The 19,240-nt window shown below is 43.0% G+C and overlaps 1 protein-coding gene across 9 annotated transcripts in view; it reads left to right on the top strand.

Annotated features, from left to right (window-relative positions):
• LOC105277793 overlaps nt 1-19,240 on the top strand; it is a 90,061-nt gene that overhangs the window by 40,377 nt on the left and 30,444 nt on the right. For 5 of the 9 annotated variants that reach the window (XR_003407056.1, XM_026972840.1, XM_026972832.1 and 2 more), the window contains exons 7-10: nt 208-421; nt 538-789; nt 1,322-1,688; nt 2,885-3,179. Coding sequence is in view for 6 of the 9 variants with exons in the window: in XM_026972840.1 (XP_026828641.1) it covers nt 208-421; nt 538-789; nt 1,322-1,688; nt 2,885-3,179 (1,128 nt within the window). In the remaining 3 variants the exon portion in view is untranslated. Of the gene's footprint in view, nt 1-207; nt 422-537; nt 790-1,321; nt 1,689-2,884; nt 3,180-4,721; nt 16,339-19,240 lie in introns of those variants that run through there. The other 4 variants (XM_026972828.1, XM_026972824.1, XR_003407054.1 and 1 more) reach the window with 3 other exon arrangements.

Here is a 19,240-nt window from a genome sequence, read left to right as displayed (position 1 = left end):
TAAACAATTGTCAGAATAAATTTTATTTAATATTAATCGCATCGTGACAATTACAACGGTAATAAAATTTGTAATAATAGATTCTTTTTCTGTCAATGTTTTTTCTTGTTCTCGTATTGAGCACAGAGTGTCGAGTATCGTGATAATCTAGTCGAGAGCTCAATGCAGTATATCCACGAAAAGTGTTTTATGATTCGCTTTCTTCAGTAACGATGGTAAGACAATCCAGGACTCAACCACCACCGCGACCGCATAGCGCCGACTTTTTAGAATACGAGGCGGCAAGGCGACCTCAGCAACAACCCACACAATGCGAGAGACCTCCGGATCAACAGAGGCGTCCGCAGAGGCCTAAATCCAGCTTAGATATAGTGAATCCGTCAGACGCGACTAATGACGGTTATTTCTATTCCGAGGAAAGGTATGTGCGGATAAATTTGCTTCGTACATTTTATGAAAACAAGAAGAAAACGGAATTCCCATGGAAATGCCCTTTCACTCTACACTCTCTGTTCCGTTTGTGTTTGTATTACTTAGATATGCAGCACAGATGCGGCAATCCGCGGTGTATCTGCATCAGACACCGCAGCATTATCAGCAGCAACGAAATCAGTCGCTCTCGCGCGTCACGATGCAGCCGAAATTACCGGGTGTCCGCGACAAAAACGACGAAAGTAGAATGTCCACATTGCCGGATTCCTCCTGCCCCGCTCTGAGACGCACGCATCGGGATCACGTTCATCAGCAACACACGATGCCCGCTCAGTCGCTGACGCAGAGACATTCCGAGTGAGTCACAGATTACATCGTCCGAATAAGTAATTAACCCGCAAACGTGGACAACTCATACAAAATTCTGATTTTGCAATTGTTTTAAAATATTGCTTAAAGCACGATTGTTGTAGCATGATTATTGTAGCTATTAAATTTCATGCCAGGCATTGTACGTATTTCACATATTTTAGAATGCAGGTATATTATTTATTAAAATACTGAGCTTATAAAATATATAAAGTTGTTGCGCAGCTCGATGTTTTGTAAAGAACGAACCATTGTAAAATTCATTTCAGAGCACTACTGAATAATATGGAAGAACGTGTCAGATCATAAAATCACATTTTTAACTTTAACTTTGTTATGATCAATTTAATCAATTTAACTGAAAAAGAAATAGAAAAAGCTCAAATTGAAAAGCAAAATTATAAAATATAAAACGAGATGAATATATGTTACAATCAATTCATATTCATGTTAAACTGTCATGTCGTGCAATATATTAAATTAGAAAACAGAGTGTGACGTTTGATCGTGTTTCCACTAGGATAATAGGTATTGATCCGAAACTCCGGAGATCTTTGCGCGAGAAGAGTTGCGAGGCAAATGGCCGCGAGGTGCTGACGCACAGCGGGGAGGACAACACGATACCTCGAAGAATACCGCGTGGCGAGTACGACGGGTGGGGCAGAATAGGGGGCCATGGTGCCCACGGGACTCACATCGCTCAGACGTGTCACGCGGGTCATGCAGGTGCCGGCAGACGATGGAGCGATCAGCAGCAGTTTTGCAGATCAGCGTCGGCGCGTCTGCCAAGGACCCGGCATCCCGCCGCTCTTGATCCGGACGACGACGACTACGCGGAGAGGTCTTCTGAACAGGATTCGCGGGATGGCGAACGCAAAATTCAGCAAGTAAGCAAGAAAAATCAACGTTCTTCGTTTTTGCTGATGCATAAAATCTATTTTTTTCAAGATAACATAATATAATTTTTTTCTTATCATATATTATGTTATTTTATTTTGAAAATAATACTATTAGTAACTTAATACATTTTGTATCACGCTGCATGAATCTATAAGTTTTAGTCTGTAAGATCTGAGAAAATAACATGCCCTACTTTCACCTAGAAAACTTAAATTTATAATGACAAAGCTAAATTGGCAAATATATATATATATATATATATATATATATTTTAACTAACTAATATATATATATATATATATATATATATATATATATATTAGTTAGTTAAAAGATTCTACAGATAAATAGTCAAAAAATAGATTTGATGGTTTTCTAGATTGCTTTTCTATATTAAAAATTAAATAAGCAAGCTTATTTCATCATATAAACCTGTATATATTAAATGTTGAGAAACATTCTTTAGCACAGAGAAAACGTGAAACATTCTCACTAACTGCTTTAAGCTTGCTTGCTCCGTTTGAATTCCGGAAGTGCAAGAATGAATCATGAAGCAACTCGTTTCTTCGAATCACTAGCCGTAGGTCATCAACCATTGCTCGTATCAGAATGTACAAGACGATCGTGTCGGTAACATCGCTGGACAAGCATGATTCACGATACGCTGCACGGCTTTATCTTACGTCATCTCGACTCTCCCGTGTCTTTGCTTTCACCATTCACTTGATTGCCGTCATTGTTATTACGTTACTCATATGTATTAATAATTTCAAACGTCATTTTTAATTATCTGAATTTTCCCAAATTCTGTACCTATCATAGCGATCGATCGAATTTAGCAAACCTATTCTTTTCACTTGATTATAAATCCTGTTATACGTTGCATATTAGGTCATTAACTAAGTAATTCGGGTTGCATCTAAATGGTAATACAACTCAATGCGATGTTTTGGAAAATTTTCTTTTCTTTTTTTCAAGATTGCCTATCCTGCTATAAAATTAAAATACGAAAAGCTATACGTTTTGTTGTCATAAGTATGGGTTGTCATCTAGACGCGATTACTTAGTTAATGATCTAATAATTTCTCCGTGTTTAAACGAGAAGAAAACAAAACTCATGGAAGAATTTAAATTTTTTCATGAGACAATTAATGAAGTTGCATTATAATCCGTCTGTTTTCAGCGCGAAGAGTCGATGAAGCGATTGTTGGAATGGAAGCAGCGCATGCTGCAGTCTCCGCTGACGCGAAAGCCATCCGGTTCAGCTAATCGTGGTAGAGCGCAAAATGATCTTTCCAGTTACTACAAGCAACAGGCGTTGCTGGATCTGGCGGCGCACGAGGCCGCCGTGGCAGAGAGTCGTCACTCACGGCGGCGGGAGGACGGACATCGTTCGCATGTCAGGAGCAAGAGCTCGGATGGCCGTCGCACCGCTGTCACCGTGCCGCGCTACAACAGCTATTCCAGCGATGACGAAGGTAGGGATAACTCGCCTGAACTTATCATTTAAGTGGTAGCTTCTCGTCGCCCCTCTCCACGCAACGAGGGACCCGATTAGAGAAATCGAGTAATTAATTTCTTTATCCTTGTACATTGAGTATTACGAACAAAGGATGTATGAATTATGAATTTTGAGTACATATATGTTTTTCGTTCTCTTCAAGAACATGTCACATTTAGCTTTGAATGAACTCGATGCATTTTGATTCTTACTAATTTACTATCGCGAGGTCCCTCGAAAGCGCCACGAGATTGTGATGTTTTAGAAGTAGATGGTTATCCTAAGGTAAAAATAATCTAGATTCTCTAACACGATCGTACTTAATTGCTCTAACATGGTGAAAAATCGGATATGTGCATAGATATATGCTCGCGGTGCTAAAGGCATTTCTCTCACGAGAACGCACGTCGAGATCTTTGTAAATGGTGCTCGTTACGCAACTGAAACATCTCGAGCGTCATGTCAACGGATTTCACGTCAATTTTTCTCTTCCTTTTTATTGTGAATAATTGATCAGCATGTTTTTGTATTTTGTTCAATGACAAGTAAAAATACGTCGTAATCTAACAAAAATGTTCATCCGAGTATGTGAATATTGCAATTGATGCGAAGCGCCTGAATTATTCACGAACTGCGAATGTTACAAATCGAGGTTGCTTCTCCTTTGTTTTTATTTGTTACCGTACTAATGTAATCATCGAAGAAACGTAGCGAAGTTCAACGAGATATGACGGAACGAGAAGAAACTAAAAATCATGGAAATCTGCGAGCGTTTCTCCGCGGGGCTCCTTCTATCTGCTGCTGTTGGGTCTAGGCTGGCTGGTGAATGGGAACGATTAACAATCTTAAAATTTAACTGTCTGAGCGACCGAGTGTCGGTATCCTGTGCGATTTAACATTGATCGTAATCGGATTACCGTAGAAGATATGGGTCAGCATGGCATGCCAGAGAATTTCACTAACACTAATTGCCGTAGCTACGCAGTTACAAATTGCCTACCTTCCAGTTCGCGTGTCCGCTACCTACGATTAACCACAAAATTAGTCAATCAATTATCAGGATCATTGCACAATCAATTAACGCAATCGAATCGTGCAACGAAACAAAACTTTTATTTCCAACATATTGAACATATTGAAATTTTATCGAGATTTAATAGACTCGTAAAATTTGATTTTAAAGCTCAATATGTAAAATTCCATTTGCGAGTAAGCTATCGTGTATAAAGATTCATATATAAAGTCAGATTGCTGAATTTTGCTTAATTATTAATAATTGATACAGATGAATGCTTTTGTTGATCAGTGCATTGATCCTCAATGTCCCATTGTCGCGTTTAGAAAATTGGCTTAGAATTATATAATGGGTATAGAAATATGCATACACGGGAATGTATAAAAATTGGGCTGTCTCTTTCTTTTCTTTTTCATACATACACATACGCATATACACACTCACACACAACTCGTAAGTAACGGACGTATTCGTGTCTTTGTGTTCTGTAAACGAACGAATCAGAGCTGGGAGATGTCCGGAGGAAGCGCACGCGCAGACCCTCGCATGCAGGAAGGAGCCCCCGGCATGCCGGAGACGATCGGTCATCGACGGCGACGTCGGCCGTCCAGGATGTTGTCACGGTACCCGGAACCGGCGGACGCACGGGCATTAATTCGACAGGCCCGCAATCACAAACGCATGACGCTCGCAAAGCGAACCCGGGAGGCGCGCTTTCCTCCCTGGGTGGTATACCCCCGGACGCGGGTTACGATGAGGTCAGCTTCCCACCGCCGATGAGAAACGACTACGCGTCGTATGCGCTGCCATCGTCCAGGAAATCGGACCCGGAACCCTCCGCCTACGAGGAACCGACAATGAGACACAAGACCCCGCACAAGAAGCCACTGGGGATTCTGAAGACATCGACTGCCTACGGCTTCGATCACCAGCAACAGCGATACGATGGACAACAAGCCTGTAAGATCGAAGGAAAAAGGTCGGATGATCTGTGCGGTTATCGTGGCAACGAGTCCTGGCACGTGCAGAAGAATGTTCAGTGGGATTCGAGAGATGATAACGACGAGTGGGATCCCGGTATCGACGAAAGCAAAGTGATCAAGGAGTTTTCTTATCAATATATCAATCCTAAGAAGACGGCGTTGCAATCAAAAGTGGAAGAAGAGGGTGACAGACTCATGAATCTGGTGCAGAGCAGAATCAGATCTTTTGAGATGAACATGGATGGTGCTAGTCCTGTTAAAGAGGTGCTGTCCATGCAGGAGCCGCTGAAAATATCGTCGCCGCTGCAGGCAACCGAGGCCCATGTCTCCAAGCTCGAATGCGCCAATAAGACTCCATCTGTCATACGCAACTTCGCATTAGGCGATTCGAGTACGTCGGAAAACGCATCCAAGCACAACGTGGAAGAAGGTCACGCCAAACAAGCCTCGACTGACAGCAACAAATCGGTAAAGGATCTGTTGGCGGATTTTGAACGGAAATCGCAGCAAATCAATCAGCAGAAGTGCGAGAAGCGACTAGAGTCAAAGTATTGTGGAAATTACGACAACGAAATCTCGCAATGCAACATTGGGAGTAATTTAGATCGTCGGGATCGGAGTGACGAGAGATTTATCGGAAAAGAAAATGAGAAGGATGAACTCCTTGCGCAGTGTTTCGCCTCGAATACCCTTTATGCGGATGCTACTCTTCAGAGAAGCTCCGATGGATCCTCCAAACAAGGACAGATGACTTCGACAGATAGTTTGTCCGAACAATACGTGCCATCCGATAATCTGGACATCGTTCCAAGTCCCAGTTGTGCCAGGACGAGTATAACTGAGTCTTTGTTGACGCACGGTGACCAATTTCCTGGTGATAATGATCCGACTAATTCTATTTCGAAACAGGATGATATTAATAGCGAGGATCATTACCTACCTATGTCGCCCAGAAAAGCCATATTGGATCCAAACAGTGACGGACCAAATCCTAAGATAATGGAGAGCCTATTCGCCAATTTGGATCATGAGGAAAGTTCGTACGTAGAAATGTCACAAAACGGGATGAATCGCTCGCTTCTGGCGCCGAACGAGGATGGTGGCAAGCACGATTCCGGCGATTATTCCACGCTCGACGCGTCCCACTACGAGTTCGTTTGCGTATCGGATAGCAAGATGGAGCCGGTATACATGGAGGTGAATCAGTTGTCTGAGAAGGAGGACGAAGAGAGCGGTAAGGTGCCTGCGACGGCGAAGAAAGGCAACGTGAACGAGAATTCATCGCATTCTCGGGGCGATTTGCCTGACATTCTGACGGCGCTCAAATCCGATAGTTCCGACGCGGATGACGAATCGTCCAAAGACTTGGACTCCATAGATGCGCCGCGGCATCCACGATTCAGCCTGTCTGATACTTTCCGACCAGCTTCCTATTATTTGGGAGCGAGTCGTAATATGATTGCGGAGCTGCACGATTCGTCGGACAGTGAGCTCGTTTCTCCACCACCGATACCGACTTCCCCACCGCCGCTGGACGACCTGGATTCTCTGGACATGCAAGAATCCCTGGAAATAAAGAAGGTTTCGCCGCAGGTGGCCACGGCCAAGGACAGCGCGTTGAATCGCGACTCTCCAAAATCGTGGAACAAACCAATGGGTCAGGTAGAAACGCATCGACCCCCATCAAGGTTCTCCGACGCGACCATCAGCTCCACTTTCAGAGGTAGTAGAATATCGCTGGAAAGTGCATCCGGAAGCGACTCAGCCGAGTTGAAGAATCCAGAGGAGGAAGCTCGCCACAGACAGCTAAAGAGGCGACCTGTCAGCGACGATGTCTGCGAAGTTCTCGACAGTCTCGATGAATTAGAGTCATTGGGAAGTCGTTTTGACGGTGCGAGCATCGATCTCGATCAATACTTGGAGGAACTACAGGCCAGGGATGCCTTCAACGTGGATTTGTACGCAAAAGATCTGAGTTACAACAGCATTTACGGGTTCAACGAGAACATGCTGGTGGTGGACAAGCTACAGAAGACCACGTGTCAGGATTTGTCGAGAAAGATAAAACTGATGTCTATCAGCAATCTCGATCGACCGTTTGCTTATTCCGGTAAAAATAAGACTGGCTCGGCGAGTAGTCTGCCGTCCATGAGAGTATCGGATTTACCACCGGCGCACCAACATTCGCAATCCTTTACTGGCGACGCGCATTACGAGAACGTCGCAAGCTTCTCGCCACTCCGCGGTTCGCCAGCAGTACGACCCGAGAACGAGTCGCCTCGTGATGGTGTTCACAGGATGCAGAGCAGCAATGTGTTGTCGGCTTCTCATAGCAGGGAGTCCAGTTATTCGAACACATCGCCCGCAGCGTCTATTTCGACATCCATGGCCTGTCAAAGACCTGCTAGCGCGCAATCCTCGATGCACTCGCCTGTCAATGCATCTGTGTCGTCGACGAATATACTGAACGCGAGTGCGACATATTCCGAGCAAAGGTTTCCGCACCATTCGAGATCCGCCAGTCACGACACGTGCACGCGACACACACTGCTACCGAATCACCGATCGACGTCCAGCCAAGACTCGAGCCATTATCCCAACCCGATTCCGGCACCGCAAACCATCAAATCCGTTTTGCAGCAGTCATATTTGCCAAACGTCAGTACTGAACAACGCGCCTCGAGCGACCAATCAGGCGCACCCTATTACTACTCTGATCTGCAAGCTAGTGTCAACAGTGTGGATACAGAATTGACCAAACCAATAATCAGCCATACATCGAGACTGCCCCAGCTGAACAATCAGCGGGATGATGCCGCGATTGGCTTAAACAAACGCAATGATATTGGTCGCATAGTGAATCCAATCGCACGGCAGATGCCACGGCAGATCCAAGTAGATGACATAGACGAGGCCAGACGCATCGCTGCCGAGTTAAGACGAACAACCTGCCAGCTGCTTGGCGACAACAAAGCCGCCCTCGTGGACAAGCGAAATTTCTACGAAGCTGATACACTACGTCGAGTAAAATCTACCGATCTTCTAGCGGATTTGTCTCTACCCGAGACTAGAAATTTGTATCCCCATGGTCTCAGAGACAAATCTGTTGATCTGAGCGGTATCGATAACATCGAATCGATACCGCATGTTCCACAAACGTCTCATCGTCGTTCGAGATCCCTGGAGGGACTGCTCGACGATGTTGGTCTGCAAAATTTAGTGGAGCAGCGAAACCGAGCTAATCGAACAGCGGAGGCAGTAACGACAGCAACAGCAACGGCGACGGTGACTTCAGCAGCGTCGACTAGCCAGGCGATTCCGCAAAACTTGCCGCTGTCTAGCAATCATGCTGCCGTGACCGATAGCGCTTTCAATGCCGAAGACCCTTGGGAACAAGACAGCCTTTGGTATGAGAGCCTGAGGCGAGTGAGTCTGCGAAACGCCAGATCCTTGGATAATCTAGACAATCCACCCGGAAGACCTGGAAAAGTCAGTGATGCAAAATCGCGCGGCAAGATCACTCGGGGAGCAACCTACGTGAACGACAGCGTGGTCCTACGCAGGGACAACTGTATGGAGGAGTCGTCGTCCGGCGAGCGACCGCGAGTGAAACGCAGAACGAACAAAGATCACAATCATCAAGCGCGATCGCTCGAAGACGATGAAGATGACGACGATGGTGGCGGGAGCGGCATCGCCTACGAAACCCTGTCAATGGAACGAATCGGCGTGGGCGGCTATGTGTGGGATCCACAGAACGAGGCCTATCGGAAGCCCACCGTGGTGGACAGGAATCATTTTTTAGAGGACGGCAACCTTCCCCCGGCTCGCTCGAACCCGGACGCCCGGATGTCCGCGACGTCGTTCGAGCTCGACCGAGAGAAACTCCGCCAATGGGACCTGTTATCGAGCGCCTGCTTACTCCAGGAGCAGCAGCGCACCTCGATGGCGGACTCGGGGCGAGGGTTGCCGGTCGCGGAGCTGCCTGGAGACGCGCGCGATTCAAGACTCGGCGTCGTTGCCGCTGCGGCGACGACGACGATGACAACGACGACGACAACAGTCACGATAACGGCAACGACAACGACGACACCGAGGACGACTATGACAACGACGGACACAGTCGACAACGAACGGATAGACGTTATTGTAAAGTCAGTCGATACCGCGAACGTACGCGATATCTTGTCGACGAGGGTGCCAACGAAGAGGCAGGAACCGAGGAAGGAGCCGTGCAAGCGGGCTGCAGGTGAGTGGCTCCTCAACAACGCTGGGGTGTACAGGCAGTGACCATACGAGGCCGTGTTCCAAATCGTCCAAGCCACCGCCGCCCGACTGGCCGATTCGTCCCACGTAACTACGGCTCTTGTGCGATAGATGTTTAATCCTAAATAGTAGAAGCTGTTCCTTCCTAAGTACAAAAGCACAATAGCTAGACTCTGCACAAGAAACGTCTTTCATATTCACAGATTTTTAAATTCAAATCCGAGAAAAAGATTTATTATTCGTTTCGAACTCTTTTAACTTTGATTAAATGTTTTTTCATGAATAAGGTGATAGATTATTATTACTAAGTGACATTGAAACAAATATTCTTTCTTTCAATAAATCAAGTTACTCTTAACATTTACTATCGATGGTTGAAAGTCAGATTCCGGAACATCTTCTATCTTGCAAAACTAGATTTATATTTATCGTGCGGTTCATAGAATCTATATTATAGAATCTATAATACATTTAAAAATGTTTTTTAATGTATTACAAAAAATTACACAAATTTTTGCAAAATTTTTCTAATGATTCAACCGACTGATAAGTGTTAATCAGAGCTTGCTGTTTAGGATTAAGCTCGATGTTCTCGCTACCAAATGTACCTGCGCTTTCAGTGGCTTTGCAGTCACTTTTTTCTTCTTTTAGTTATGGACCAGGCCATGCTCCAGTTAACATTTATTTAATAGTTCTCTTGTTAAATTTTGTTGAATCCGAAAATTTGTTTTGGAAATACGGATGTAATTTCGATCAATTGCGTAGAATTTTACAATCGATGCGAATTGGAACACGGCCTGGTGCGTGAGTGTATGAGTGAGTGCTTTCACAAAACGATTAAAATCGCGGCTTAATTCGACAAAGTTATTTACTGTGATTATTTGTCACAGTGATTAATACATAATTCTAATTTTTTTTCTATCAAGAAACGATAAATAAATAATTAATTTATAAGAATTCATTAAGAATGAATAATATTAGGAATTTCCTCTGTTATTGGAAAGATAATAATAAAATATATACATGATGTGCTATATTAAGAATTCGACGAAACTGCTACAATAATTGTGTATAAATGTGTGCGAGTGCATGTATACTCTTTTAGAATATTGTTTTAGTACTTAAGAATTTATTACATAAAATAATTATCGCCGAAAAGTTTATATAATCCAAGACGATTATGATTTTTGTTTAATTCTCTTATGTTTGCCTAATTTAAGCCACTTAATCGACTGAAAGCATAATTAATTAATGATCAAACATTATTAATATTATTTTTCACTGTAAGGTTAACTTTTATATCATCGGAGCGCTAACGAATACTTCGATTACTTCCAACGATTATTACTTCCAACCGATTTCCATTCAAATGATTTTAAATTTATGCCATTTGTGCAGGATCTTATCCTCGCGTTTTTGTACTTTATAATCCACAATCGTTTATTTTATAATCCGTGAAATTGTTGCAAACCTTGCAAATTGTTTTATGGGAAAGACTTTTCAATTATATCGATACAACTGCGCGATATTATTCATTCAATAATCCAAATAATTTGTTGATATCATCGTGAAATAGCGCGCGCAATTTAAAGCAGCTCTCTTAAAAATGATCAAGTCAAAGATGAATACAGTAGTCTTTAAGAATAATACATGCCATTGGCAAAATATTATTAATTATCTATACATAGAAATTCATCGAATCGAACTATTTTAAGTATTTACTAAAGTATGTATATAGCTCGTGATACGTAAATTGTACAAAAAGATATTTGACTAATTATACAATATACAGTTGCCTCTCGTATATTGATTCGTTTCAATTCTATAAAATAATTAAAACAACGAATATTTTACTGTGTTTTTAAATAATACGTATCAGAAACATATGAAATAAATAAAACAAGAAACGGATCGAGAGATAAGCGAGATATTGAAAATTGCGAGATATGCATGAGGTAAGTTATTATTTTTAATACTTGTGGAAGCTTGTTTTCAAATAACCAAGTGTTATTTAAACCGAAGATTAAATTAATAAAATTCTGAATAAATTTAATTTCTGAATAAACAAAATTATTGTTCTATTTTACGTAAAACTTATTCTAATGGATGTTTTTTTTCATTGAGATAGGAAAATTTTTATTGAAAACTGACGAAGAAATACAAAAAAGTTTGAGAATTATTGAACAAATAATATTATATCGAATTTTTCACGTGCAAAAATAGCATTTGAGTACAACAATAGCTTTTATGATTTTGCGCATGACTCTTCATGTATCTATCATGAAAAAGAAAGCAGGCAATACGTAAAATTTACGTAATTACGGTAGAATTTATAAAGATTATTCCCAATAGAAAAATGCAACGTAAAGAGGTCACATAATTCTCGATTATGGAACGTTCGTTCGCGTCTTCAAGCATTCGGGCAATTAATCACGAACGATTAGTCCCTTTAATTAATTTTCTTCAGGAAGCTGCCATAAGTTAATCTTCCCCAGAAAGATGACGTTACTCTTACGGACGTTAAGGCCGCTTGAGTGACGTTTTCGCAAGCTCGCCCTTACGTTTGTTTTCCAACCGTTAGTATTGTTCGCACGTCACGCGCTCTAATAGTGACGCCTATTGCATCTCGGAAACTTCCTCGAGCGATTTCGCGCGGTCTATCGGCAAGTGTAAAGTCGTCGTCATCGCTAACATTGTCCGATATGCATGGTGAACATCACGGCCAAGCGAAGAGCAGCAAAGCTGGCTATAAGTGCACCATCGTTGTCGGCGACTTGTTCGTTGCACTTTGTCTCGGGTTCAATAACATGTGCGGCTACCCGACATGAATAGGTTCTAGAATGCCGAGGGTGATATCTACGCCGTTCGACTGCGCTTGGCTGCTTCGATTCCTCACGAAATCGTTAAATATCGACGAGGAAGTATTCGCGTGCTCCCCGCGAACCGGAAGTCTTCTCTTGCGGTTCCCCGACTATGTCGGTCGATCGTACCCTCGCCATCGCGTGAGAAACTTTTCGGTCTTTCTTTTCTGGTGCGTTTTCCCTTTGTGGGATCTCACGAAGGAACGCTGCGCGATACTCCGTAATTAAAGTCTCGCCGGGCCCGCGCCGGGTATTCCAGATTTCGTGGAATTAATAAGAACCCGCGGGAAAGGTGCTCCACGATCGGTGGACCGGCATGGCGAAAGAATCGGTTCCTGACAGGATAATATCGGGTCGGTATCAGACAGCTGGATGGATTGCTATGCACACATTTAACGTTTATTCGACCGTACGAGAGTTCGAAAGAGAAACTCCATTTATAATCGACTATTGCAATCTGTATTTTTGCAACCTTAGACGGATCGTTCAAAATTTTTCAGTAGCAATGACAATAGCGCTTGATTTAAGCGCACGCTACCATATTTTTCAAATGATTAATTCCATCGATATAGTACCGGTAAATTCGATTGCCAACATAGGTCGATGTAAGAAGGATGCTTTGGCTAGAAAACATTTTTATTTTTATAGTATCGAGATTTGTCAAACTGATACCGATTTTATCTTCTTATTTTTGTATCTTACAAAATGTATCACAGTGCATTATTCGAGTTTTATAGAATTACGTGCTAAGAGAAACGCGGAGATACGCCGAAATAACGGGATATTTTTATAATTCATAACATGGAAGCTGTGACGCGACGCGTCTGTGATTGGCACTTCGGTAATGCGGTTCTACTCATCGGTCGGCTGCCATTGACCTCGGTGAAAAATCAAACCTTCATCGGCCACAAAAGCCGCAGCGTGTTCGGGCACGAAAACCCATTTATCACATTCCGCTTAGGAAAAATGGACGCTGTCTCGCAAAACGGCTATCGATCTACGTATAGACAACTACAGCCAACACCTGCGTTACATACACATATTATAGGTAACTGTCGAATTTCCGCTAAAGGAGAATCAATTATTCAACTTGATAAGAAATTATATACCTTATCAAAGCATTTTTATGAAAATCGCCAAGGACGACTCGATTTCAAGTAAACAGTAAACACTTAAACATCGTGACTTGAGTGCAGAAGAAAAAGAATAAAACCATGACAAAATGCATTGCTGATAAATGGCATGAGGGAAACGTTAGCAATAATTCCGTATTCAATAGCACGCTACAAGGATCATTGAGTGTGAAAGGGAGGATAACGATCTTGATTAAGTAATCGCACATCCAGTCCCGTGAAACGAAGCACGAAGGTATATCGAGTTTCAACAGAACGCCATGCGGCACTTGAAGCATTTTAGTTTTTGACAGTTCTGGCGATGCGTCAGGTACACTGTGAAATAACACCATAGAAATCCAAACTGCTATTGGAAACGTTCAATTCTGGCGGCAAACCGGTGAAACTCGGAACGTGACGAGATGTTGCTAACGAAGCATGACTACGAGTGAATATATAACTTCAGTAAAGATATATAATGTCTTCATTTTCACCATATTGAGACGTCTCTCGAGTTTTATCACGGACACTAATACATTGCAGTATTTCTATTATTTCCCCAGTATAATTAAAAGGAAGAAACTCTCTGAAATAATAAATGAATAAACATTGATGAACACACACAGTAGCGTGATATGAAAGTACGCAAAGTTGAGATTCATCAATACTTTTACACCAATATTTTACATATTTTATTTCAATTATTGATAGATTCGATATAATATTTCCAATTAGCGAAGTCTCATTAATATTACAGAAATAAAAAGATATCAGAAACGAGCCTGCATCGAACAAGAGAGTCTGACTGATAATTTTAACTTAAGCAAAAATTCTATATCTCTTCACATAATGCACACAAGTCTACAATTTCACAGAAGGTAACAGTTCAATCAGTCGAATCAGTCGATTGAATCAGTCCTGTTGAATCCAATCCTCGAGTGACAAAAGCGAGAGCACCAATGCGAATTACTATGCGGATACGTGCGTATCGGAGTACGCGTCCCCATGCTCGGCGCCATATCTGATCGTCATCGGAGCAACAGTTCCCAGCTACGCGGGATCCTTCAAATCAGACAGAATTGCAGACGAGGTCAGACAGACGGACAGCCGGCTGCCTGGCTGGATGATAGCAACCACGAGTCAGTCAGTCGGTGGCGCTCCGCGCGGTTCCACGCGGTTCCTCGCGTGCGGCGTGGACGCGTGCCAGTTTGCATCGATCGATGCATGGATCGAGATCGCGTTGCGTGACTCGCGAGAGAGAAACGTCGCGTTCTCGCGACAAACAGCAGCGATATACCCGTGTATCGTCCGACCGCGTACGTATGCCAGCGTGTGCGGTTGCTCGAGAGATCTCTTGCACTCGAATGCTGCGAATTCCGACTCGATTTTATTCGCTCGAGCTTTTCGCGACAGGTGCAGGAGACATACGCGCGCGCGTGACACCGCGTGAAATTCAAAACGCACAACAACGCGGCGGTTCGTCGCGTCACTGGGTCGGCCTTGTTGAAAATCGGCGACGAGCAGGCGCGGCTTCGCGAACAAATCGGCAAATTCACGCCAATTCACCTGTGACGAGGCACGCGAGTTACGGTACCCGCGTGGTGTGCGAATAAAGATCGTCTTGAAAGTTCATTCGGGGTCGTGGCATTTCAAAGAAGATGCGCAATGTTCGTTAAGGATGATGGTACTCGCAAGATGCTGATGCAACCAGCATACGGATCATTTTTACGCGTCCTAGATGAGGAATAAAGATCGTAGGCATCGCATAATTTCTCTAGGACACGAAACGGTGTTTTGCTGCGTCTTAAAATACAGCGGCGCCGCGAATGTGGATATAGCATGCGCGTCAGTGTTAAATTGCCGAAACCTGAAACTAGAACTGTATGACAAATAAAATTTCCGCACGCAATGATGCTTCTCAAAGCTCAGAAATATTGTAACGATGCAATCTAAATTCGGAGCAAGTGAAATTGTACATTTTAATCGATTCTAGCGATAAATCATTGTCGCGTAAATTTCACTTCACTGTTTGTTTTATTTTATTTTGTAGATTACACGTATGTTATTATACTTTTAACGGAATTTTTTACGAAAAGATATCAACATTACATGTATTTGTTTATTAACATGACATGTTATCACGATACAAATTCGATACTATAAAATGATATTGAAATATTGTATATGAATAGACTGATATTTTGGTTCAATTTCGGATTTAATAATAATAAACGAGACGCGGAAATAGAGAAATTTCTGATGGAAACCAGAACTGTGAATCGACATGGCTTCAAATAGTATCCGTTAGTTAATTTGACAAATTTGTGACGGCTTGATCGAAATACTTCATCGCCTTGAATGATTTTACAAAATAATTCCATAAAATCTGTTAATCTTCAATCGGCTTTCAAAATAATTGATGCACGATGATGTTTATTCCGAAATCGTTCAGTTATTCTATTTATAAAAATCATATCTGAAAAGAACATATTTCTGGATTTTTCTTATAATCCTTTTGATGTGTAATTTTTATATTTCACGTCATACGTTTTAAATATATTATAATAGTATTCTCATTCTTTAGATTCTTTTTCAAGATTTATCAGTCATTTTCGCTTGATATGTCTCATGATTCCCATTATATGCGCGCGCGGAAGATTTCTTCATTTTCCAAGATCGCAAACCGATTTCTACTGTGCATCGATTCCTCTGACGTAATTTCAAAATGTGGTTCTTCAGAACGGAGATCATTTGATCGAACAACCAAGCGAATGATGAACGTGAGAAAGGAAGGCTGTTGATTCAGACTGTTTACACCGGATTCATCGACCTCAGTTGCCTTTTGTTGCTGATATTCGTTTTTGACAATACGGGAAAATCGACGTGGGATGTGTGCAACAGACAAGGAAGAAACAGAGAAAAAGAGAGAGACAGAGAGAGAATCGTTCGCGAAGCGACCGTGCTCATGACACGCACGTGGCGCGACAGCACGTCGATCATACTGCTAATAAGATTCACGGTAGGGAGCAAGGGCCTTTTGATAGCTGCGCATCTCATTATCACGAGGAAGATGGGCGGGAAAGTCGGTCTGATTTGTGGCAGCTGCTGGTCTGGCAAATACAGTACGTATGAATCTATAGATCCGATCTGCGCCGTCTATATCTGATTTCCTGTCATTTTAATCGAACGGTTTAATCCTACGGATGGATAATTCTACAAACATCGCCGATTATTTACGATCCATCTTTAAAACGATTGTTCCGCACGTGCGATTAGTGTTAATGCCAATCAACAGATTGAAACTTATGCCACAGTACACGTACATATATCGTGTCTATTATATATGCATCGCCTTCCTCTCCCTTCACCGGCGAGAATGTATCGAGAATGGAGTATCGATGCTTTTATGGGTTGCACCGTTCTATGAGGAACACACAGGCTGGTAGCGCGTGTGCACATATATTTAAAACAGGATAATTGAATCGGAATTATGTTATTAATTGCGGTCATAATATCCATCCATAATGTACATTTGATTTAATACGGCTGATTTAATATATTTGATGTAACCGAAGTGGACGGCAGGGGACTTTCATCGAGCGATCTCATTACGCGGTCAGATCGGTGGACCATTATTGTACGTGGTACCAAAGTTACCGCAAGACAGCAAACTCGGAGCGCAATTCGAAACGTCGTGGGAAAAAGCATCGTTAAGGAAAAACGCGCGTCTCGGGTTTCCCGGATCTTTTTAGTTCCAGCTCTCTGCCGGTTCGTTCGTTCGCTCGCTCGCTCATGAGATCTCGTTAATGCGGAACATTCTTCGAATTCTTTGCAAAGACTGGCGAAGTTCGGTATTAAAATGTTCATCGTACACGGCGAGGTAATTTGTGAACTTTCGATTAAACTGGCGACACGACGCAGCGGAAGGATGCAGGCCGTTAATCCGCCACGAAGTTAAGGGCGTCGTACGAGTCAGAGTCTAAGAATAATTCACGAGCAGACGCGAATCGGGCCGATCGGTTGACCGCACAGTAATCGCCTATGCGCGCGAGTCTCGAGGATGCGAAAAATCCAAACGCCGAACGTCAGTCATGCGCTCGGGGCAAGCAGCGGATTTGTTCGTTTCTCCGAGAGTCTATGCTCTCGAAGTCGGCGCGAATTCGGCATTCAAGACTCGAATTATTGAAGGCAAGCCTGCGTCCTTGCAGTTTCTGGACGCCGAGGAACGACGACGCGCTACAGTTTTCCGCCTCGTGGCTCTGGAATACTGCCAGGATTATCGTCGCCCGGAGATCGCTCGACATATCGATCGGCTGCAAGGAGAAGCGCACGAGAGGACCGTACGAAAAACCGGAGCCGACGAACACATTTCGGAACTCGGTCCACGACAGGCACTCCGCTCGTTCGTCCGGCTACGCGCCGATCCCTTCGCGCGAGTGCGATGCATTCCTCTCGCCGAGTACCGTTACCCGTGCGCCGGCACTTTCGATCATTGAATCGCCGCTATCGCCGTACGCGAGCATGTGTGGTGATCACAGCTGTCGAGATTCGTGTTGACTTGCACATGCCCAATGAACATTTATGGCAGTTCAATTTGTTCGCCAAGTGCGTAGATACGGTCATAAATATGGCTTGATTTAGCAACGCGAACTGTACATATTGGTACATATTGATCGGAAAGTCCGTGCAGAGTTTTTCAACAATTCAAACGCAAAACTTTGTATTAATTTTTAATACAAAGCCTTGTGTTTGAATTTTTGTTAAAAACATCCGCGTTGACTTTCCGATAAACTCAATATTTATATTTAAATGAATAATTGAATGAGTAAACTACGTTGTCCGGATATTTTCTGTGTATTTTATTGCGTATTTTTCATAACAAACTATGGTCACAACTAGATATGACTCTTTCTTCCTCATTGAATCGCTAAAATATTTTATTAAACATTTGCGGATTTAATTTTGTTTCATATCTAAAATCGTGATAATCGATAATCTAACTTTAAGCAGCCTAGCTCTTCCTCTCGATCAATCTCATCTGAGAAGGAAAGTAACGGCAGTTATTTACGGCAGTCGATAATGAGTTGACCACAACCGATTTAGCCATCGCTACCTCCTAATAACGGCAATCACGCCAAACCCGTTCGATTAACCTTGCCAAATTGTTTCTCAAGTTACTCACCATTAACAATTAAAGATACGAGGTACCGGGCTTATCAAAATGGCTTGATGCGATTGACTTACAACTGACCTTTGCGAACAGCGTCGATTAGCATTGATTATTTCTTTCATCTATCCATTCTTTGAACAAAGACAAGTATCCTGCCGGTCATTTTGGCGAATAGTTTGTTGTCGCGCGATATATGTAAAACGATAAAGCAAGACGGTAAAGCAATGCAACGTTTATTTGTAACGTCTGTGTCCCGCTTCTGGTTTTTACTGCAGGCGGTCGTTGGCAGCGTCCAAGAAAGGTGTGTCACGAATGAATAGCTGGTCGCGGAATCTTCTTGCTAGAGACGTGCCGAGTGCGTCAATCGAAGAGTTAGCACGTGAACCGTTAAGAAAGGTTTAACACGGTTGTGCGCGATGCAGGACGATTTTACCTAGGTACCGTTACGCCTAGTCGTGGAACTTGCGGGTTCGGTCATTGCGTAATTGCGTGTCGGCAATAAGGTGCCGCGGTTGACGCATATTTTTCCAGCAACTTTTCGAAGTACCACCCCGGGGAATATATCTGAGCTTTCTACTTGCCGCGGACTGTTCGTTATTGCGTGTAATATTTCATGCACCTGATCCTTTTC

Source organism: Ooceraea biroi, chromosome 1 (assembly GCF_003672135.1).
Source record: "Ooceraea biroi isolate clonal line C1 chromosome 1, Obir_v5.4, whole genome shotgun sequence".
NCBI classification, from domain to species: Eukaryota; Metazoa; Arthropoda; class Insecta; order Hymenoptera; family Formicidae; genus Ooceraea; species Ooceraea biroi.
The sequence above is the reverse complement of the archived record's forward strand: the minus strand, read 5'-3'. Positions and strand labels throughout refer to the sequence as shown.